This window comes from Lucilia sericata, unplaced genomic scaffold, assembly GCF_015586225.1.
Source record: "Lucilia sericata isolate MDLA Ls3-8-SP2 unplaced genomic scaffold, ASM1558622v1 Contig001577F_arrow, whole genome shotgun sequence".
Lineage (NCBI taxonomy): Eukaryota > Metazoa > Arthropoda > Insecta > Diptera > Calliphoridae > Lucilia > Lucilia sericata.
The window spans coordinates 37,059-60,724 of NW_023995497.1; the positions used below are offsets into that span (position 1 = coordinate 37,059).

Genomic DNA, 23,666 nt, shown 5'->3' on the forward strand with positions numbered 1-23,666 from the left:
CAAATCATTCTACGAAATTTTTTACGGATCGGTCGATTATTGGTCATAGCTCCCATATAAGGCCCACTTCCGAAAATCATTTAAAAGCTCATATTTCATTGTCATATAAAGCTATCTTGATGAAATCGACACAAATATGTTTAGTCTAAATATAAATCACTCTACGAAATTTTTTCCGGATAGGTCCATAATTGGTCATAGCTCCCATATAAAGTCCACTTCCGAAAATCACTTAAACACATATATTTCATTTAATTATAAAGATATCGGGATAAAATTCGACACACATATGTTATGTATACATACAAATCATTTTACTAATTTTGTTACGGATCGGTCCATTATTGGTCATAGCTCCCATATAAGGCCCACTTCCAAAAATCATTTAAAAGCTCATATTTCATTGTCATAAAGCTATCTTGATGAAATTCGACACAAATATGTTTAGTCTAAATATAAATCACTCTACGAAATTTCTTCCGGATAGGTCCATAATTGGTCATAGCTCCCATATAAAGTCCACTTCCGAAAATCACTTAAACACATATATTTCATTGAATTATAAAGATATCGGGATAAAATTTGACACAAATATGTTTTGTATACATACAAATCATTTTACTAAATTTGTTACGGATCGGTCCATTATTGGTCATAGCTCCCATATAACCCCATTTCCGAAAATCACTTAAAAATACATATTTCATTGTCAAATAAAGCTGTCGTGATAAAATTCGACATAAATATATATCGTATAAATATGAATTATTCCACTAAATTTTTTCCGGATAGGCCCATAATTGGTCATAGCTCCCATATAAGGTCCACTTCCGAAAATCACTTAAACACATATATCTCATTGAATTCTAAAGCTATTGGGACAAAGTTCGACAAAAATACGATACCATATTTTTTACGGATCGGTCCATTATTGGTCATAGCTCTCATATAACCCCATTTCCGAAAATCACTTAAAAATACATATTTCATTGTCAAATAAAGTTATCTTGATAAAATTCGACAAATATATTTTGTCTTTATATGAATCACTACGAAATTTTTTCCGGAAAGGCTCCCATAGAGGGTCCACTTACGAAAATCACTTAAACGCACATATTTCTTTGAATAATAAAGCTATTTGGATAAAGTACGACTTGAATATATTTTGTGAGCATATAAATCATTCTACCAATTTTTTTCCGGATTGTTCCATATATGGTAATAGCTGCTTCAAAAAAATCACTTAAACGCACATATTTCATTAACAAATAAAGATATCTTGATAAAATTCGACACAAATATGTTTTGTGTAAGGTCGTAGCTCCTATACATATAAAGTTCACTTCCGAAAATCACCTAAACGCACATATTTCATTAATTAATAAATCTATTGTAGTAAAATTCGACTTGAATTTTTTTGGCATATAAATCATTATACGAATTTTTTCCTTATCGGTTGATAATTGGTCACAACTCCCATATAAGGACCATTTCCGAAAATTACTCAAATGCACATTAACAATCAAAGTTATCGGGATAAAATTCGACATAAATGTGTATTTTGTATATATAAATCATTCTACGGATTTTTTCTTCCGGATCGGTCCATAGGTTGTCTTAGCTCCCATATAAGGTATACTTCTGAAAATCACTTAATACCACTTAATTCGTAATTAAATGATTATATCCGGATAAAATTCAAAATGAGTATGTTCTGTGTACAGTTAATCATTATATTAAAATGTTTTCAAACTGGCCTATTAATATACATTTTTCTCGACCTAATTAAAATTAGTTTGACATATGCATAAATGTGAGTACCCTCAATAAGGAAACAAAAATTTTGTCAAGTTATCTAAAAATTAGATAGTTAAATGGGTTTCAATAAAAAGTAGCTTGCTGGTGGAGGGTATTTAAGATTCGGCATAGCCGAATATAGCACTCTAACTTGTTATATAATTTTTTTTAATTAATTTCAATTTTTGAGAATTTTTTGTAAAATTAGCAATTTTGGGAAATTTTTGTAAATTTTCGATAAATTTTCTTTTTATATGAAATTTTTATAAAACTTCCTTTTTATAGGAAATTTTCATAAAATTTCCTCTTTTAAAAAGAAAATTTTCATAAATTTTCCTTTTTATGGGAAATTTTCGTAAAATTTCCTTTTTATAGGGAATTTTTATAAAATTTCCTTTTTCATAAAATTTCTTTTCTTTTTTATAGGAAATTTTGATAAAATTTCCTTTTTATAGGAAATTTTCATAAAATTTCCTGTTTATAGGAAGTTTTCATTAAATTTCCTGTTTATAGGAAGTTTTCATTAAATTTCCTGTTTATAGGAAGTTTTCATTAAATTTCCTTTTATAGGAAACTTTCATAAAATTTCCTTTTTATAGGAAGTTTTCATAAAATTTCCTTTTTCTAGGAAATTTTCATAAAATTTCCTTTTTCTAGGAAATTTTCATAAAATTTCCTTTTTATAGGAAATTTTCATAAAATTTCCCTTTTGTAGGAAATTTTCATAAAATTTCCCTTTTGTAGGAAATTTTCATAAAATTTCCCTTTTGTAGGAAATTTTCTATAAATTTCCCTTTTATAGGAAATTTTCTATAAATTTCCCCTTTATAGGAAATTTTCTATAAATTTCCTCTTTATAGGAAATTTTCTATAAATTTCCTTTTTATAGGAAATTTTCTATAAATTTCCTTTTTATAGGAAATTTTCTCTAAGTTTCCCTTTTATAGTAAATTTTCTATAAATTTCCTTTTTATAGGAAATTTTCTATAAATTTCCTTTTTATAGGAAATTTTCTATAAATTTCCTTTCTATAGGAAATTTTCTATAAATTTCCTTTCTATGGGAAATTTTCTATAAATTTCCTTTCTATGAGAAATTTTCTATAAATTTTCCCTTTTATAGGACATTTTCTACAAATTTCCCTTTTATAGGGCATTTTCTATAAATTTCCCTTTTATAGGACATTTTCTATAAATTTCCCTTTTATAAGAAATTTTTATAAATTTCCCTTTTAATGGAAATTTTTTATAAATTTCCATTTTATAGGAAATTTTTTATAAATTTCCCTTTTATAGGAAATTTTTTATTCCCTTTTATAGGAAATTTTTTATACATTTCCCTTTTATAGGATTTTTTTTTATAAATTTCCCTTTTATAGGAAATTTTCAATAAATTTCGCTTTTATAGGAAATTTTTTTTTAGGAAATTTTCTATACATTTCATTTTTTTAAGAAATTTTTTATAAATTTCCCTTTTATAGGAAATTTTCTATAAATTTCCCTCTTATAGGAAATTTTCTATGAACTTCCCTTTTTAGGAAATTTTCTATAAGTTTCCTTTTTTTAAGAAAATTTCTATAAATTTCCTTAAATTTTCTAGAAATTTCCCTTTTATAGGAAAATTCCCTTTTATAGGAATTTTTCTAGAAATTTCTCTTTAATAGGAAATTTTTTAGAAATTTCCCTGAGATTTTTTTTGTAAATAAACTTTTAAATAAAATGTTCTTAAAATTTCCTTTATATAGGAAATTTTCTATATATGTACTTTTTTTCAATGAGTTAATTTATTTTTTTTAGTAAATTTTGGGTAGATTTCCTTTGGATAGTAAATTTTCATTAAATCCTTATATATGCGGGAAAAGATTCAATGTATTCGACCACTACCTCACTTGTCATTAAATCATTTCAAATGAATAATTGTTGAATGGTTGTTGAATTGAATTACCACTTAAAACTCTTAACAATTCAATATTCCTTGGATAGTACTTACTTCCTCTATGTAGTTGTCTAATGTTACACAAAGTAGCAGATATACTTTTCTCAAAATAGCAAAACAAAAAGGTAAAAGTATAATTCATTTGTATCTTGTTTTCTCTACTAGTATTTTTCTATGCAAATAATGTTTTTCTTTGGTTTTTTATTTCTCTGCTAATGCTAAAAGGAAAATTATAGACCTTCCCACAGACAACCCTTTAACATTTTCATTATAATTGTTGTTGTATTTTACTTTTAACCCTCTTTTACAATTGAAGTTGTAAATATAATTTTGTTTTTCTAAAAAGAACTTTTGCAATTGTATCTCATTGATGGCGCGCGGTAAGTCTTTTTGCATTTGTGTTGTTGCTACATTAGCAATACATTAATTTCTAATGATTTTTAATTGTTGTTTTAAGTTTTATGTAAAATTTTCCATAAACTTTGGTAAGTTTAAGTCGTCGAATACATAAAGAGTTGAGTGAGTGAATCTCTGGTCCTTTTATTATGTTCCATACAAATATACTTTTATTTAATTTAAGATTCATTTTTTTTATTTGGTTGTTGTAGAGTTATTGTTATTGTTTTAAAATAAAGTTTAACCAAGTGTATAATTTTCCTTGGAGATTTTTCTTTTTCGAAAATCTTAAAAATAACATTAGCAACAACAAAAAACATACGAATATTAAATAGTACTTATATAGAAAAGTACATTTGTTCTACATAAACTGCCAAAGTATTTAGTACTTTTTTTGTTGTTGTTTGTCTTAAGTGGATTTACTAATGGATTCAATAATTCATTTAAATTTATTTCCTTGTTTTCTTTATGTTAAGCCTTTGAAATAATAGTAATAATAATTTTGATTTAAGACACTTTCAGCTAAAAAAGAAAAGAACAGAAGTGAAATACATTTTTTCTGGAATTATGAAGGGCAGTTTTAATATGTTTAACATACTTTATACTAGGCACTTGTTGGGGGTTTACTTGGACTGAGTACCAAAAATACTCTACTCATTTGCCCTAATGAAATGAGGACATCCAGGAATTGAAATATCTGAGGAGTGCGCAACCAAAGGGTCGTCCCTAGACTTAACCCTTGCGCACAAGAATATTCACACTCTCCTGACGTCCCTATCAAAATTGATAGATGACTGGACATTGAGTGAGACGGAACTCAGGTGGTCAAATATCACCATTAGTAGAATATCGAGACTGCTCTAGCCCATTCTGATAACAGATAGGACTAGGACTCTCTTGTCTCTTAGTAAGAACGCAATTATGCTTCTAACTGGTAAATTACAGATCATGGAAAAGAGATCTAAATAACATCTACCAAGTGCTCTTCTGGGCAGTTACATAGAAAGTGTTGTACCGATTACTCGTCGAAACAACTTCTATAGTAGCTATAACGTGGGTAGCATATACGTTCTAACAGTCTCTCTGCAAGTTGTGATATTTGACCACCTGAGTGCCGTCTCACTCAGTGCTCAGTCATCTATCAATTACGATAGAGTCAGCGGGGGAGTGTGAATATCCCTTTCCGCAAGGGTTAAGTGTAGGAACGACCCTTTGGTTCCGCATTCATAAGATATTTCATTTCCCAAGATGCTCCCATGTCCTAGAACCCATATCAACTCAACGTGATGTTCTGTCAGTTGTGCTAATGATTGAATATAATTGAGAAGACATTTAGACTTAATTACGTTGGAGGTAAGAGCCTTTATTGATACAAGGCTGTCCAAGTAGACATGTATAGTCGAATTTGCGAGATTCAGTTCTCGGAGTCTTCTCGTGGCTGCAATGATGGCATATATTTCTGCCTGAAAGACCGTGCAGGTGTCAGGTAGTCGAAGAAACAACAGAAGATCAAGTTTATCGGAGAAAATTCCCGAGCCCGTGCCTATTTCTGTCTTTGAACCATCAGTGTAGATTGTGATCACGTCATCCCTTAGAAGAAATTTCGCAACACAATCGTTCGTTGTCGGTATTATCGTTTTAAATGACTTATTAAATTCGGTGTAGGTACTATGTAGTCCGTTTACTGCCCCATGATTGTCCTGCCTATGTAGGATAGTGCCGCGACCAATACGATCATGCTTCAATCCGTTCGACTGTTCAAGTCGTAGAGCAGATTTAGCCGAAATGCATTTGATGTATGCATATATCAAGAAAAGTTATATATAGCATCGTCTCTAGACATGCTAATCGTTGTACCTTGCTTTGAATAGAAAGGTGAGTCTTGGTGTCCACCGCTCTAGACCAAACAAGAGCCCTGTAGGTCAAAATAGGTTCTATGACCGCGGTATACATCTAGTGTACTATGTATGGTTTGCCACCCCATCTTTCTCAAAGGATTTCTTACATATATAGAAGGTACATAGTGCCTTCTTCATTCGACTCTCACCACTACGTTTCCACGAGAGCTTAGAGTCTAAAATAATGCCAAGATATTTGGCTTCGCTTGAAGTATTCAGAGTGGTACCATCCAATCATGGAGGTCTGAATTCTGCTGTTTTGCGAAAAGAACCAGTTCGCTTTGGGCAGAATTGACACCCACAGAGTGCTGATCCCATGGGTACACTTATTATGGGAAAGAAGTTCCCTTGAATAAGAAGCATAACGTCGTCAGCATATGCGACTACTTTGAAGCCCATCCTACTGAGTCTGAAAAAGATTTTGTTTACGGCAATATTGCACATAAGTGGAGAGATGAGACCACCTTGTGGTGTGCCCCTTGTCACAACTTTTCTTTCCCAATACCCATATTAGAGTTACTCTTGAGCATGTTTTCTGTCCAATTTCTTATCCGTTGATCAACACCCAGGTCATCCAATGTATCGATTTCTTAAACGCACCCTCTATGTCTAAGAAATATGCCATAACACACTCTTTTAAGTCAAGTCCGACAACGTCGTGCAAGGCTGTCTCCACCGACCACCCTTTAAGATATGCATGTTGTGCCCCACTGAAATTATCAGGAGAGATGATGTCGCTGACATGGATATTAACCAATTTTTCTAGTGTTTTCAATAAAAACGATGATAGACTGATCGGTCTATAGTCTTTGGCGGTACTATGGTTCACTTTTCCAGCTTTGGGGATTGTTTAATTCCTCGATTTTTACCTGGTTGGAGCTGGTGCACTTTTGGTGGCCGGTGTTTGGAGCTGGTCTAATCCACTTGCGGCTGGCTAGTGTGCAGGTTGTAGATTTTGTACTGCACACACACACTTCTTGTACGAAAGAAAAAAAACAACCCTTATTTTGGCTTTAGTTCACTTTTGTTTGTTTTATTTCTTCTTATTATTTGTTTTAAATTTGGTTTATTTGTTTTAAGCTCTATTTAGTTACAATTAAATTTACTTTCAATTTTAAGTTTCTTTACTCCTTAGTTTGTTTTAATTTGTAATTTTACTTATTTCAAACCAATATGTCCGTCTGATAGCTCGATGCAAAAGTTAATAATAAAAAAAAGGAGAAAAAAGCACAAGCCATGTAGTTGTCAGCAAACGCAAACTCACCACACTACATACGATGTTGCCAGATAGTGGCAACGTATGTAGTGGGGTTTAGATGGGAGAGAAAAGTTAAACGTTTACATCGACAAGCAGACGACCATATAAACATTACCGCCACCCTTGCAACGGTGGTGCAACCAAAATTAACTTATTATTAATAACAATTTATATTTGAAAAATTAAATAACTTTTAAATATATTCTTATTTTATTTTATATGTATTACAAATTAAATAGGAATTCATATAATTAAATCACTAATACTGAACTACATAAGATCATCTTTCTTATAGTTAAATGAATGTAATTAAATAAAAAATAACAGCAATTTTAAATTCAATGTTGATTCAAACGCCTCGTAGGACGACAAATATATATATAACAAAAACAATAATTTCAATATGAATTCAAATGCCTCTCATGGGCAACAAATGTTTAAAAGTAAGACAAATTTCTAGGTTCTTTTTATGCCTTCACCGAAATATGCAATCCCAAAGATGGTGTTTTGGGCGTATATCTGTCCAGGACGTCTTGTAGCTGGTCCTAATAAAACACGGCTCATGGCGTCTGCTCCTAATATCAACTGATATGGGCGACTAATATGCCAGTGTACGTCCGCATTTGCACGATCAACTGCCCTTGGACGTGGATATTTATCAGCGCGGTCAATACTTGCTGAAGGGGTACAGCCAAATCTTCTCTTTTCCACTACGCATTCTACATTTATTCTTCTCTTTTCCTCGTGGCTATGGTATACCACTATGTTCGTGCGGCCCTGATGAACACCCAATTCGAGGCCGTCTATTTCACTCTGCATGATAGAGGATCTGGCTGCTGTGGGGTCAATTAGAGCACGCACGAATGCGTCCGTGGAAAATTTTGTTACCACTCGTACCGTCGCTGTCATCGGGAACCAAATACTTTCTTGCGGTGTAGGATGCAGTAAGGTGTTATGGTCCTGCATACAACGCCGGCACCGATCGATGCTTCTGCATTCTGAGCGACTGTGTGATTGGGCTAGACAATTGTAGCACAATAAGTGCTGAGCCACCACTCTAAGTTTGAGTTCCACGGGCATCACCATGAATTTGGAACAGACGCGAATAGAATGGTATCTATTGCAAAGAGGGCATCCAAATTCAGTATTGAAGTCCATATTAACCTGAAATTTTAATTGGGCAAGATTATTTTAAAGAAGGTGTTTATGGAAATTTAATCAGAGCAATTAGGGAGCAGAACTAATTTGTGTATTGGTCGAGTAATTATGCCATTTTGCGTTCTGAAATCAGCCACCCGAACTTTACCGTCAGGACCAGGAAAAACTTTTACAATACGACCTAACCGCCATTCTGTGGGACTACATGGTTCATTTTTTAAGGCCACAAGGTCATTTTCTTTCAGGTTGGTTTGAGGATGTTTCCATTTATTGCGTTTTTGCAGTTCTTTTAAGTACTCCTCTTTCCAACGGTGACAGAGTTCCTGTTGCAGAGCTTTTACTTTTCGCCACCTATTGAGTATATTATGAGCCAATTCTGTTTCTTCTGGATCAGCCGGAGTAAGTAAAGCAGAACCTATTAAAAAATGGCCAGGTGTTAGGGCAGACAAATCATCAATATTTTCTGATATAGGACCTAATGGACGAGAGTTGAGACACGCTTCTATTCTTGCTAAAAGTGTAGCAAACTCCTCAAAGGTGAATTTTGATTGGCCTACAGTTTTCTTGAAGTGTATTTTCAGACTCTTCACGCCAGCTTCCCACAATCCACCCATATGTGGGGCTGCAGCAGGGATGAAACTCCATTCTAAATGTTGATGACCATATTTTTCAACAGCTGTATCTCGCAGTTCTTTTACAAGTTTTCCAAAATTAGACTCTAGTTCTCGTGCAGCACCTACAAAATTTCTACCATTATCGGAGAAAATACGACTTGGGCAACCACGACGTGCTATAAAACGAGCTAAAGCGGCTAAAAACGCAGGAGTAGACAGATCACTTACTGCTTCCAGATGAATAGCCTTCGTAGAAAAACAGACAAAGAGACACACATAACCTTTTGAAATACGAGAGTATCTGCCTGTAAAACTTTTAATTTCGAAAGGGCCAGCAAAGTCAACGCCGGTATTAGTGAAAGGGCGACTAAAGGTAGTTCTTTCAATAGGCAAGTCTGCCATAATTTGATTTTGTAACTTTTTCCGGTATAATGTGCAAACTTTGCAATTGTGAATGACGGTTTTTATTAAGTTTTTTACCTTTAGTATCCAGCATTCTTGTCGAACAATGTTGAGAACTAAGCGAGGACCTCCATGATAAACTAGTAAATGCACAAATTCTACATATAAACGTGCTATCGTGCTATTATATGCAAGTATAATAGGATGACGTTCATTGTAGGATAAACACTTGGTTGAGCCAAGACGACCGTTAGCGCGAATAAGGTTATTTCTATCTAAAAACGGAGTAAGAGTTAATAAAGGACTACGAGGATCAATTTTCTTCTTTGTTGACAAACTGTTGAATTCGGTCGCAAAGTGAAATTGCTGCGACAAGAAAAATAACCGCTGACGTACGAAAAAAAGTTCCTGAGCTGAAATTCTAAGAGAGCCATAATTAAAGGACTTTCGTCTGCTCTTACTAGCTAGATTGTAAAATCTAAAGATGTAAGCAATTACATGATAAGCTCTGGGCAAACTTGAGAAACGGTTAAGAAAATCTTCTTTTTCTATCGATCTAGCAATATTAACTTGAACTTCCTTTGCCTCTTCTGAAGTTTCATATACTAAAGGGCCTTTGGGCCAAGTCGATTTATTCGATTTAAGCCATTTAGGACCGTGCCACCATAGGTTATTGTCTTTCAACTCCAAAGGCATCAGCCCCCGGGTTGCTAGATCAGCAGGATTATCACCAGATGCTATGTGAAACCAGAAACTAGTACTGTGGCTACTCTGTTTGCTACAAAGGTTTTCCAAGTACAAGGAGGCTTTCGTAGCCACGCAAGAACTATCGTTGAGTCGGACCACAAATATAGGGAATACAAATTAATATTCAAATTTGGAATTACACTTTCGATCAAATTTGCTAAAAGGACTGCTCCACACAATTCCAAACGGGGCAAAGATGGCTTTTTTATCGGAGCTACTTTTGTTTTGCAAACGAGCAAATTTGTATAGACGTTACAATTAGTTTCTACCCTTACGTAAATATTGGCTGCATATGCTAATTCTGATGAGTCACAAAAGCCATGAAATTCAATTTTATAATTTGGACTAAACTGTACCCACCGAGAAAGCTTAATGTAATTTATATCATTATATTTTGAAATGAAATCTTGCCATTTTTTTAACGTTAATGGTTTAATACAATCATCCCACTCGATTTTATCGAGCCACATATTTTGCATTAATATTTTAGCTGTGATCACTACAGGAGCTAACCATCCTGCAGGATCAAAAAGACGAGCTATAACTGAAAGAACTTCTCGTTTTGTATAACTTGTCTTTAGTCCTATTTTCTCAGCATAAAAATAAAAATAATCACCAGCTGCATTCCAACGAACGCCAAGCATTTTCGTAGTGCTTTTATCATCGAGCGACAAAAAGGATGAATTTAGAAGATGACTTTCGTGCAGATTTTTTAAAATTTGCTTGCTGTTTGAGGTCCATTTTCTTAACTCAAACCCTGCAGTATTCATTATACCAATTAATTGGTTTCTTGCCTCTAGAGCGTCTGATATAGAATGAGCTCCTACTAGAGCATCGTCTACATACATAAATTCACGAAGAATTTGTGAGCCAAGGGGAAAAGTTTGCTCTTCATCATCAGCTAATTGAAGCAGGGTCCTAAGAGCTAAATATGGGGCACAATTTACACCGAATGTAACTGTTTTTAATTGAAAATCTTCAATTTCCTTATTATCAGAACTACGAAACAAAATTTTCTGGAATGCTTTATGTTCTTGTTTTATATAGATCTGACGATACATTTTTGAGATGTCAGCGTTAAAAACAAACTCATAAAATCTCCATTTTAATATTAGAGCTACTAAATCTGTTTGTAAAATTGGGCCAGTGTACAACAAATCATTCAGACTTTTGCCAGTAGATGATTTGCAAGAGGCATTAAATACTACTCTTAATTTTGTAGTTGTACTTTCTGGCTTAAAAACACCATGATGAGGTAAATAATATCCTGAACCATATGACGTATTTTCAAGCATTTCCATATGTCCTAGTGATAAATATTCTTTTAGGACCTCATCATACTGGGCCTTAAATTCAGGTTTACGTAGTAGCATTTTCTCACTTCTTAAATATTGACTAAGAGCAATATGTCTATTTGGACCAAGTGACTTAAAACTGTTTTTAAAGGGCAAACTGACAGTATATCTTCCTTCAGAATCCCGAGTGGTAGTAGAGCGATATATTTCTTCACATTTTTTATCCTCTTCTGATAAAATTTTCTTATGAGAAACTTCCTCTAATTCCCAAAATTTTGTCAAATGGTCATTAATTGTAACTTTTATCATATGAGACACTCTTAATATACGAGGGGAAACATTATTTGGGGTTGGACCTGTAATAATCCAACCAAAAATGGTTTCTTGGGCAACTAAGGACTCAAAAATTCCATGTTTTACTCCACCACGAAGTATTAAAGGATATAAATCTCCTCCTAACAAGAGATCAATTTGATCACATTTAAAAAATTTTGGATCTGCATAATTTAGTTTAGGTAAGTTTTCATAATCTACTGGATTGAATGAATGCGTTGGAACATTTCCAGTTACACGAGAGACTACTAATGCTTGTACATTAACGGATAATTGTGGATCATAAACAGAGGTAATTACAAAGGATGCTATTTTAGATGATCTACTTATAATGTCGCCACCAAGGCCAGTAATTTCTGCTGAAACAGGGTTAGTGGGCAACTTTAATAATTTTTGCAGTTTTTCAGAAATAAAACTCTCATCAGAGCAAGGATCTATAAGAGCACGAGCTTTATAAAAAATACCACCATTAATAATATTGACCCAAGCTGTAGCTAACATAACTTTTTTAGAAACAGATGTGTGATGCGATTGAACTATTCCAGACGGACCTGCAATGTTTGATGATTGTGGTTGGGGAACAATGTTTTGAGAATTTTGAACTTCACTTTGAGAAGAATTAGTCTGATTTTGAATAGGTTTCTTTATGAATTCTCTATGCATTAGAGTGTGATGCTTTCGTTTGCATTTAGAGCAACCATTAGGACTACTACAATCGCCATACATATGGCCAATAGTAAGGCAATTGAAGCAAAACCTGAATTTTTTTAATGTTGATACCCTAGTTTTGTAATCCATGTTCATAAACATGCTACAAGAACTTAATTTGTGGTTTTCTTTGCATAATTTACATTGAAATGAGCTGACTTTAGTATGGTGTGATTTAAATTGTTTAGTTTTTGATGCTATTTGAGTAGCATTTGTTTGGGAACCACTGGAATGTGCACTGTTTATTGTAATAATGTCCGAAACACTCTCTAGGGCATGAAATCGATCAGTTAAAAAATTGTTTAATTCTTCCCATTTGGGAACCTCTGTCTTGTTTCCCACCGATTGTTCCCACAAATTAAGTGAGCATTCTGTGAGCCTCGATGAACATTGGAATACAAAAATTGGGTCCCACGAATTAATGTCTACATTATACAACTTAAGAATAGCCATACAATTATTTATTTCTCTTTGCAGTCTTTTAATTTCACAAGCCGATTCCTGTTGTCATGGAGCCAAATTAAAAAGCAATTTTAATTGACTGTTAATCAAAACACGTTTATTTTCGTATTGAACCTTTAAGTTATTCCAAGCTATATTAAAATTCTCTGCGGTTAGAGCTACATTTCTGTTAATATCCCTGGCTTCACCATCTGTTTTTCTAAATAAGTAAAATAGTTTCTCAACTGGGCTAAGTCTACTGTTATTTATATAAATTGCAGTAAACATGTCCCTAAATGTGGGCCACGATTCATAGTCCCCATGAAAAATACCCGTATCACATGGAGGTACAGCTATGGAACCACAAAGATTGGGACCTCCTGTTTCTGAATTCTCATTTTTTTTTATCTAAAAGTTTCTTAGCTTTTGAAATTATATTAATGCATCTCACATATGTTTTTCGTACTTGTGGATGCTTTGTTTGAACCATTATTAATTCCTTCTTTTTCTCTATCGTGTCAGCGGAACATTCATCATAAAGACTTTTATAATTTTCCCATGCCTTATTTAACTCATTTTTTTCGAATTCAAAAGCCTCATCTGTATAATTCGAAAAATCTTCACTTTTTAGCATTGTCTCAGTGCTAGTTATTTCGTCCGCTGCTATTATAAATTTTTCAAAAATCGACATATTTAAAGATTTTAGTTTAAGAGAGACTATTGAAAAATTCGAACTATATTTTTCCAATAAAAGAGAAACGACTAATAAGAACTACAAATTTTCATAACAATATCAAACTTAAAAGAGAACCACCGCTTTGTAACAAACAAACAGGTAATGAAGAGAACCACTGAAGTTTGCAATAAATAAAAACAACAAGAGTTGAACAGAACCACCGTTTGAATTCCAATAAATTTTCACTTTAATATTAAAAAATGTGGAAAAAAAAGATGGACGACAAATTTTTGGCTCTCAAATGAGCTACAAATACAAAAATCTGGAACCGAAGCAAACAAAAATGGCACCTTTTTATAACTTTTTGTTGCAATTGTTAAGGTTATCTAACCTCACTTTTCGAGACACAAATTATGGACCACACTTTGCACTTTTTAAATGAAAATTTATTACGCACCTTTATTTTTTTTAGGACGGGCGAAGGACCAATGTTTAATTCCTCGATTTTTACCTGGTTGGAGCTGGTGCACTTTTGGTGGTCGGTGTTTGGAGCTGGTCTAATCCACTTGCGGCTGGCTATTGTGCAGGTTGTAGATTTTGTACTGCACACACACACTTCTTGTACGAAAGAAAAAAACAACCCTTATTTTGGCTTTAGTTCACTTTTGTTTGTTTTATTTCTTCTTATTATTTGTTTTAAATTTGGTTTATTTGTTTTAAGCTCTATTTAGTTACAATTAAATTTACTTTCAATTTTAAGTTTCTTTACTCCTTAGTTTGTTTTAATTTGTAATTTTACTTATTTCAAACCAATATGTCCGTCTGATAGCTCGATGCAAAAGTTAATAATAAAAAAAAGGAGAAAAAAGCACAAGCCATGTAGTTGTCAGCAAACGCAAACTCACCACACTACATACGATGTTGCCAGATAGTGGCAACGTATGTAGTGGGGTTTAGATGGGAGAGAAAAGTTAAACGTTTACATCGACAAGCAGACGACCATATAAACAGGGATAAATACCAGGCTGCTCCTAAATATAATAATTAACCATGGCACGGTGACAATAGATTTTTGTAGTAGCGCTGGAAATGTACCGTCTGGCCCTGGAGATTTTTAGGGCATAAAAGATGGCTCCGCCCATTTTCATCATCCCTTCAACCCGGAAAGTGTGCCTCCATAAGGAGTTCCAGAGTTTCGGAAATTTACCATCCGGTCTTACCAAGAATCCAGGCGTACCGGAGTATTTGCATAGCACCTTACGTAGACGAGATGCCTCTGTGGTACTCTCCAGTTCCTCACAGAAACGCTTCCAAGACTCATTCTTAGCTCGTCTTGACCCCCTCTTGAAATTATTAAATTTAAATTATATGTCGTCCCAAATCGGTGTTTCTTTGAATTTAAAATGATGTACTTCTCGGAAACTTTTAGGCCAAAATCGAAGCACTTTCACATTTTATTATTTAATAATAAATAACCCTAAATTCCTCAAAGTGCATATTTAAAAAAACCGTAATAAAAACTGGACATTGTTCATGGCAAAACAAGTGTTTACATATATGAAATTTTACACTCAATGAATTTTGTTAAAAATAAACCCCATTATTTATTTGAGGTTTAAATGGGTGCTCTGTCCAACAACGTGGGAGTTTGTGTGTGTGTGCAGAACGACCAAAAAAAGGACAATTTTTATGAATCCGTATTTTTTAGACCTTATTTGTACAAAAATAACAATAGACTTTCAATGAGCAAATTTGTCGCTTTTTTTGTTAAATATTATTTTCATACTCCTTTATTATATGTGTTTTAATTATTTACAGTGAAATGAATTAAGTTGAACACATTTTTTTGTTGTATGAATGTGTTAAAATATATATATATATTTTTTTTTGTTATAAATGAGTTTGTGCAAATTTGTTTACACACATTTTCATAAATGAATGGTCAGAAAAACAATTATTCATAAGATAAATTTAAATAACCACAGGCCAAAAGGATCAGTTAATTTGCTTTAAAATATTCAAACACTGATTTATACACACACACACACACACATTCTCACCCATACAAACTGAATTTTATAGGTCAGTTACTTTTGGTGGTTTGAAGAAGAGAAATTATTTAAAGAGTTTTTAAAGTTGCATTTTAATTTCAGAATATCAAGTATATTTGAAGCTGTTCTTGTTACCCTCTTTACCTCCTTACCGCTATTCACTTCAAAATAACTTAAACCCAGTCAGACTTATGTATAGTCCTCATAACGTTCAATATGGCGTCTTTTAACTTGCAGCTATAATTGCAATTCAAAATGTATATTATACAAAATATTTATTCTTCTTCCTCCAATCCATATTGTCTAACATCATTATGATATTTGCAAAATACAACAACAATCATCCACATTCTATCGTCAACATCATCAATACTTTTCATACCAGCAGCTCGCGCAAATATCATCAACAGTCAATCAAAGTTTAGCGCTTGCAAGTTCATTATTACCACCGTTTTTCTTAGGATTTCTTCGAATACTTTCAGTTGTTGGTATTGTTGCCGTGGTTTTTGTCAGTGAATGCTGTATGTCGACGTTTCTACTGCTTATTTTTCATACTCAAGGAATGTTTTGTAGTTAAAAACTTTAACATTCTGTATATACGTACATACATATATAAATAATTTTCCCCTATCGCACAATGGGACTTACTGTCTAAGAATATGGCTCATAAAATTTTAACTAACAAAATTTGATTTGAACTTAACATCACTTGATTTAGTTTTGTATTCTCTTGGATCAAAATATGTCATCTTCAGTTCTAGTTCAGTTCTAGTTCAGTTCAGTTCTAGTTCAGTTCTAGTTCAGTTCTAGTTCAGTTCTAGTTCAGTTCTAGTTCAGTTCTAGTTCAGTTCTAGTTCAGTTCTAGTTCAGTTCTAGTTCAGTTCTAGTTCAGTTCTAGTTCAGTTCTAGTTCAGTTCTAGTTCAGTTCTAGTTCAGTTCTAGTTCAGTTCTAGTTCAGTTCTAGTTCAGTTCTAGTTCAGTTCTAGTTCAGTTCTAGTTCAGTTCTAGTTCAGTTCTAGTTCAGTTCTAGTTCAGTTCTAGTTCTAGTTCAGTTCTAGTTCAGTTCTAGTTCAGTTCTAGTTCAGTTCTAGTTCAGTTCTAGTTCAGTTCTAGTTCAGTTCTAGTTCAGTTCTAGTTCTAGTTCAGTTCTAGTTCAGTTCTAGTTCAGTTCTAGTTCAGTTCTAGTTCAGTTCTAGTTCTAGTTCAGTTCCAGTTCAGTTCTAGTTCAGTTCTAGTTCAGTTCTAGTTCAGTTCTAGTTCAGTTCTAGTTCAGTTATAGTTCAGTTCTAGTTCAGTTCTAGTTCAGTTCTAGTTCAGTTCTAGTTCAGTTCTAGTTCAGTTCTAGTTCAGTTCTAGTTCAGTTCTAGTTCAGTTCTAGTTCAGTTCTAGTTCAGTTCTAGTTCAGTTCTAGTTCAATAGTTCAGTTCTAGTTCAGTTCTAGTTCAGTTCTAGTTCAGTTCTCGTTCTAGTTCAGTTCTAGTTCAGTTCTAGTTCAGTTCTAGTTCAGTTCAGTTCTAGTTCAGTTCTAAGTTCAGTTCTAGTTCAGTTCTAGTTCAGTTCTAGTTCAGTTCTAGTTCAGTTCTAGTTCAGTTCTAGTTCAGTTCTAGTTCAGTAGTTCTAGTTCAGTTCTAGTTCAGTTCTAGTTCAGTTCAGTTCTAGTTCTAGTCTAGTTCTAGTTTCTAGTTCTAGTTCTAGTTCAGTTCTAGTTCAGTTCTAGTTCAGTTCTAGTTCAGTTCTAGTTCAGTTCTAGTTCAGTTCTAGTTCAGTTCTAGTTCAGTTCTAGTTCTATAGTTCTAGTTCTAGTTCAGTTCTAGTTCAGTTCTAGTTCAGTTCTAGTTCAGTTCAAGTTAAGTTCTAGTTCAGTTCTAGTTCAGTTCTAGTTCAGTTCTAGTTCAGTTTTAGTTCAGTTCTAGTTCAGTTCTAGTTCATTTCAGATTCTATTTCAGTTCTAGTTCAGTTCTAGTTTAGTTCTAGTTTAGTCAGTGATGCCAGGAGATTTTTTTCAGAAATCCCTACGCTTATGAGAAAAAATCCCTTTTTTCCCTACACCCACTTTTTATTTTCCCTACATTTTTCCCTACACTACTTTTTTCCATTTTTTTTCAAAGTTTATCTTAAAAAAATATAAAAATAGCATCAAAAACTAAAATATTAGCTCCGTTTTATAATATAAATATATGTATGTATTTTTTTTTTAATTTTTAGGAATGAAATTTCTAGAATTTAAATTTTAAATTTTTTTTTCTTTCAATTTTACATCATACAAATCTTCCAACCCTGACTCTTCAGTTAAGATTAAAAAAAAACAATTGAAAGATTTATGGCAGTATATCGAATCGTGATAAAAATTTATTTTATGTGCCTCCAACAAAAAAATTTTCATAAAATAATTATTTTAAATAAGGTTTACTTTTGCGTTTACTTTTTGCGGTTTACTTTTATAAATTTTCAGAACATTAAATTCATTTTTTCAATCCTGAGTTACTGCATTAAGCCCCCGACTACTCTATCTATAAGGAGTCAGAATATATCGCCCTACAGGATTGGCATAATCCAAAAAGTCGTTTCACGAAAAATGGATATGAATATTTAATGACATTTAACTATTTTTTTAATAACTTTTAAACAAATCAAGGGGTTTTAAAAATCCAGATTCAGATAGTTGAGGTTAATATGTTTCTCATCTAAATTGAAATTAAATTTTTAGTTGTCTAATATTCACAAAAACGTGGGTTTTAGTTTTTACGTTTACAAAAAATCGATTTCACATCGAAAATAATAGACATATTTGAAATTTCATAAATCTATATGAAAGATTTTAGTATGTCGCATGTTTTGAAGACCTTAGTTCAAGAAAGCCGAATTTTGGATTATGCCAGTCTTGTAGCGATATGTAGGTACATATATTGTAGAAATTACAAGCGGAATTTTTACTAACGATACACTTAAAACTGATTTCATTTTTAATTTAAAAGTTTAATACATGAAAGAGTATATTTTTAGTTGTTAAAAACTATGCATTTGAAAAATCCCTACAATTTGACAATAGTAAGAAATCTTTCCCTTTTTCCCTACACGTGAAATTTTTGAAAAAAATCCCTACAAAAAGGGAAAAATCCCTACACTTGGCATCACTGAGTTTAGTTCTAGTTTAGTTCTAGTTCAGTTCAAGTTCAGTTCAGTTCTAGTTCAGTTCTAGTTCAGTTCTTGTTCTAGTTCAGTTCTAGTTCAGTTCTAGTTCAGTTCTAGTTCAGTTCTAGTTCAGTTCTAGTTCAGTTCTAGTTCAGTTCTAGTTCAGTTCTAGTTCAGTTCTAGTTCAGTTCTAGTTCAGTTCTAGTTCAGTTCTAGTTCAGTTCTAGTTCAGTTCTAGTTCAGTTCTAGTTCAGTTCTAGTTCAGTTCTAGTTCAGTTCTTGTTTAGTTCTAGTTCAGTTCTAGTTCAGTTCTAGTTCAGTTCTAGTTCAGTTCTAGTTCAGTTCTAGTTCAGTTCTAGTTCAGTTCTAGTTCAGTTCTAGTTCTAGTTCAGTTCTAGTTCAGTTCTAGTTCAGTTCTAGTTCAGTTCTAGTTCAGTTCTAGTTCAGTTCTAGTTCAGTTCAAGTTAAGTTCTAGTTCAGTTCTAGTTCAGTTCTAGTTCAGTTCTAGTTCAGTTTTAGTTCAGTTCTAGTTCAGTTCTAGTTCATTTCAGATTCTATTTCAGTTCTAGTTCAGTTCTAGTTTAGTTCTAGTTTAGTTCTAGTTTAGTTCTAGTTCAGTTCAAGTTCAGTTCAGTTCTAGTTCAGTTCTAGTTCAGTTCTTGTTCAGTTCTGTTAGTTCAGTTCTAGTTCAGTTCTAGTCAGTCTAGTTCAGTTCTAGTTCAGTTCTAGTTCGTTCTAGTTCAGTTCTAGTTTCAGTTCTAGTTCAGTTCTAGTTCAGTTCTAGTTCAGTCTAGTTCAGTTTCTAGTTCAGTTCTAGTTCAGTTCTAGTTCAGTTCTAGTTCAGTTCTAGTTCAGTTCTAGTTCAGTTCTAGTTAGTCAGTTCTAGTTCAGTTCTAGTTCAGTTCTAGTTCAGTTCTAGTTCATTTCTAGTTCAGTTCTAGTTCAGTTCTAGTTCAGTTCTAGTTCAGTTCTAGTTCAGTTCTAGTTCAGTTCTAGTTCAGTTCTAGTTCAGTTCTAGTTCAGTTCTAGTTCAGTTCTAGTTCAGTTCTAGTTCAGTTCTAGTTCAGTTCTAGTTCAGTTCTAGTTCAGTTCTAGTTCAGTTCTAGTTCAGTTCTAGTTCAGTTCTAGTTCAGTTCTAGTTCAGTTCTAGTTCAGTTCTAGTTCAGTTCTAGTTCTAGTTCAGTTCTAGTTCAGTTCTAGTTCAGTTCTAGTTCAGTTCTAGTTCAGTTCTAGTTCAGTTCTAGTTCAGTTCTAGTTCAGTTCTAGTTCAGTTCTAGTTCAGTTCTAGTTCAGTTCTAGTTCTGTTCTAGTTCAGTTCTAGTTCAGTTCTAGTTCTGTTCTAGTTCAGTTCTAGTTCAGTTCTAGTTCAGTTCTAGTTCAGTTCTAGTTCATTTCTAGTTCAGTTCTAGTTCAGTTCTAGTTCAGTTTAGTTCAGTTCTAGTTCAGTTCTAGTTCAGTTCTAGTTCAGTTCTAGTTCAGTTCTAGTTCAGTTCTAGTTCAGTTCTAGTTCAGTTCTAGTTCAGTTCTAGTTCAGTTCTAGTTCAGTTCTAGTTCAGTTCTAGTTCAGTTCTAGTTCAGTTCTAGTTCAGTTCTAGTTCAGTTCTAGTTCAGTTCTAGTTCAGTTCTAGTTCAGTTCTAGTTCAGTTCTAGTTCAGTTCTAGTTCAGTTCAAGTTCAGTTCTAGTTCAGTTCTAGTTCAGTTCTAGTTCTGTTCTAGTTCAGTTCTATTTCGATTCTAGTTCAGTTCTAGTTCTAGTTCATTTCTAGTTCAGTTCTTGTTCAGTTCTAGTTCACTTCTAGTTCACTTCTAGTTCACTTCTAGTTCACTTCTAGTTCAGTTCTAGTTCAGTTCTAGTTCAGTTCTAGTTCAGTTCTAGTTCAGTTCTAGTTCTGTTCTAGTTCACTTCTAGTTCAGTTCTAGGTCTGTTCTAATGAATTTTTTTAGTTTGGCCCACTGTCTCTGCGAGGTATCTGTATTAGAATATTTATACTATTCTATGGCTTATTAGGTGCAGTCTTAAATTTTTTTTTTCATCTTTGCAACTACTATTGCTTAAGAATACTATTGTTGCTGCAGCTGTTGTTGTTGCTATTATTACATTTGTTGTTATGTAATATAAAAAAATAAAGTCTAGTTGAAGTATTTTGTTACTTGTGGCAAGTTGGCAGTTTATTTGGTAGTTCAGTTGTTGTATTTTGTTTCTGTTATTATTGTTGTTGCAGTTATTTTCAGTCGATTTTTAGTTGGTAGCAGTTGCTTCTGTTGCTTATTTAAATAAATTGCCTTTTAGGCGTTGTTTTGCGTCTATAATCCGCACATACTATAGAGAATAAATAAAAAAAATGTTATACTTTTTTTTTATAAAATTTTGCTGTAATTTTGTTAAAGTTGCAACTTGTACAAACTTAATAATGTAGTTTAGATACAAAGAGACTGATAAGAAAAAATGCAAAATTATTGCAATCAAAAGAATTGAAGAATTGTAGTACAATGAATGGACAAAAACAAAATTAAGTAAATTTGTTTAAGAGAATTTTAGTTGCTAGAAATTTTGTTAGCTAATATTTTAGAATATCTATCTATTTCAAGTTGGGATTGCTGTTAGCAATTATAAATTTAAACTTTAAACAAAAATTAATTGAATATTAAGAAGTTTATTAAAAAATACAATATACATACTATATTTTTTATAGCTAAATTCAATTTTAACTGTAAACATCATTTCCAGTGTTTTTTTTCATTTTTCAATTCTATTAATTTTCTAATTATAATTTTCCAAATATTTCATTTCAAAGTTTATTTAATTCCTTGGTAACTCAATAATTTCCATTAGAAGTTTTTCTTGTTATTCTGACATTTTCTAAGACCCCTTTACATTGTTACTTTGCTGGTGTGGTATTTATGGACTTTGCAACACTTGTGTCTGACTCCTCTGTCCCCCCCCCCTCCACTTTGCCAAGACTTAGTTTAATTTATTTTAATAATTTAAGTTTTTCGTATTTTCTTTCTAATGTTTTGTGCAGAATAATGTGTGGCACGCAACATCATCTTCAGCAGCAGCAATTGTTGTTTTCAAGTATTGTTTTCAAAGAAATAATACAGAAACCAAGACGATAAAGTATTCCTGAGTTAAGGACTCAGGTGTATTTTGTTGCAAACGGTGTTAAATAAATTTTTATCTTATGTTTTTTCTGTTACAACCCCATTGCTTCATAATTTTCCTCCCTTTGCACCACATTTGTTAGTAATAATTTCAATTAAGCATATTTTTTCTTAATAATTTTAATGTGGTGGTTTATGTTTTTTTTTAATACATTTAGACAATAAGGAAGATAATTTAAGAGATAAACAGGAAAATAATAAAAATTGATAAAAATGCAAAAAAGCTAATGGCAAAATAAATGAACTATAACCCTGATGTAGCGGATGCCAAAAATTCAGTATCATTTTAATATACACTGAAAATAATCTAAAATTTACTTTATGAAATGAAGAAATAGTAACTACTTTTTTCGTAATATTTACGAAAATTTCGTGTATAATATGATATATTATTTAATCAAAACCACTCTACGGGGAGGTATTATGCGTTTGTACTGATGTTTTTAACGCACAAAAATATTGGTCCCACACTTTAAAGTATACCGATCGACTCAGAATCACTTTCTATTAAAACATATCCGACAGTCCAGCAGGCTGTCTTGCTGTTCGTGTTTCCACAATATTTTGATAAAATTTGGATCATATGTTTTTTGGCACAAGAACGATGCCTAATGAAAATGGTTGAAATCGGTCCATTAGCCCCCATACAACCTGATCTTCCGATTTCTGGTTTTAAACTATTTCACATATACGGGACACCGGCGTCCCAAGACCTTTTTATACTCACCATCAAAAAAGATGGGGGTATATTGGTTTTGTCATTCCATTTGTAACACATCGAAATATTGGTTATAGACCTGCAAAAGTATATATATTCTGGGTCCTTAATAAATTCTAAGACGATCTAGATATATTTGTCCATCTGTTTGTCTGTTGAAAGCACTATAGAGTCCGAAAGGAACGATCTAGAGGATTGAAATATTTCCACAAATATTCTCTATAAGTAAGGTTTGTTTGGTATTGAAAATGGGCAATATCGGTCCACGTTTTCGGATAACCCCCATACAAGTGGACCGCAGAAAAACAGCTTTAACGGGCATAACTGTTTTAAAAGTATAAGTACAGCGATGAAATTCGACACAAATAAGTTTCATATGATCCAAAATCTTCCTACCAAATTTTATGAGGATCGGACCATAATTGACCCTACTCCCATATAAGGTCCCCTTCAGAAAATTACATTAACGCTCATTACCGGCTTAAAAATACGAATATAGTGATTAAATTCGACACAGTTTCAATGGAGCCACAATCTCTCTCTGTCAAGTTTTACAAAAGTACCAAAACCTTTTGTAATAAATTTTTCGTGAATTTAAGTGAAATTACACATAATAATATTAACAGGAAAAGTTAAGGAATAAGTCTATATGAATTCAACTTTAACGTTTTACCTCAGCCAGTCATCCTCCTCTTGGTTTTGGCATAAACTCGAAAGATGCAAGGATTCCTGATTCCTTGCTTTCAAACCAGAAATTAACTTGATAGAAGATATCTAAAGTGCTCGAAGAGAGCCTTGATTTTCTAAAGAATATAACGAGACATTGTTCGTTAAACTTTACATGTCTTACTCGATATAGGGACATTGATGGCGATAGTCATGCTCACGCATTGACGAGACCACTTGTTAGTTATGTCCAGAGGCTTTGGTGCTGTTATAAAGAAA

At 32.8% G+C, this 23,666-nt stretch overlaps 3 protein-coding genes across 3 annotated transcripts; all 3 read right to left on the reverse strand.

Annotated features, from left to right (window-relative positions):
• Positions 1 to 7,667: 7,667 nt before the first annotated feature.
• On the reverse strand, positions 7,668 to 14,655 carry LOC119611993. Its single transcript, XM_037967699.1, has 2 exons — positions 14,116 to 14,655; positions 7,668 to 8,448 (listed from the first exon to the last, which is right to left on the reverse strand). The coding sequence occupies exon 2, from the start codon at positions 8,440 to 8,442 to the stop codon at positions 7,741 to 7,743; it is 702 nt and encodes a 233-aa protein (XP_037823627.1). The 5' UTR covers positions 8,443 to 8,448; positions 14,116 to 14,655; the 3' UTR covers positions 7,668 to 7,740.
• On the reverse strand, positions 8,499 to 9,458 carry LOC119611990. The gene has a single exon (XM_037967696.1). It carries the CDS (start codon positions 9,456 to 9,458, stop codon positions 8,499 to 8,501), a length of 960 nt encoding a protein of 319 aa, XP_037823624.1.
• Positions 10,196 to 12,559, reverse strand: LOC119611991. The gene has a single exon (XM_037967697.1). The coding sequence runs from the start codon at positions 12,557 to 12,559 to the stop codon at positions 10,196 to 10,198; it is 2,364 nt and encodes a 787-aa protein (XP_037823625.1).
• Positions 14,656 to 23,666: the final 9,011 nt, after the last annotated feature.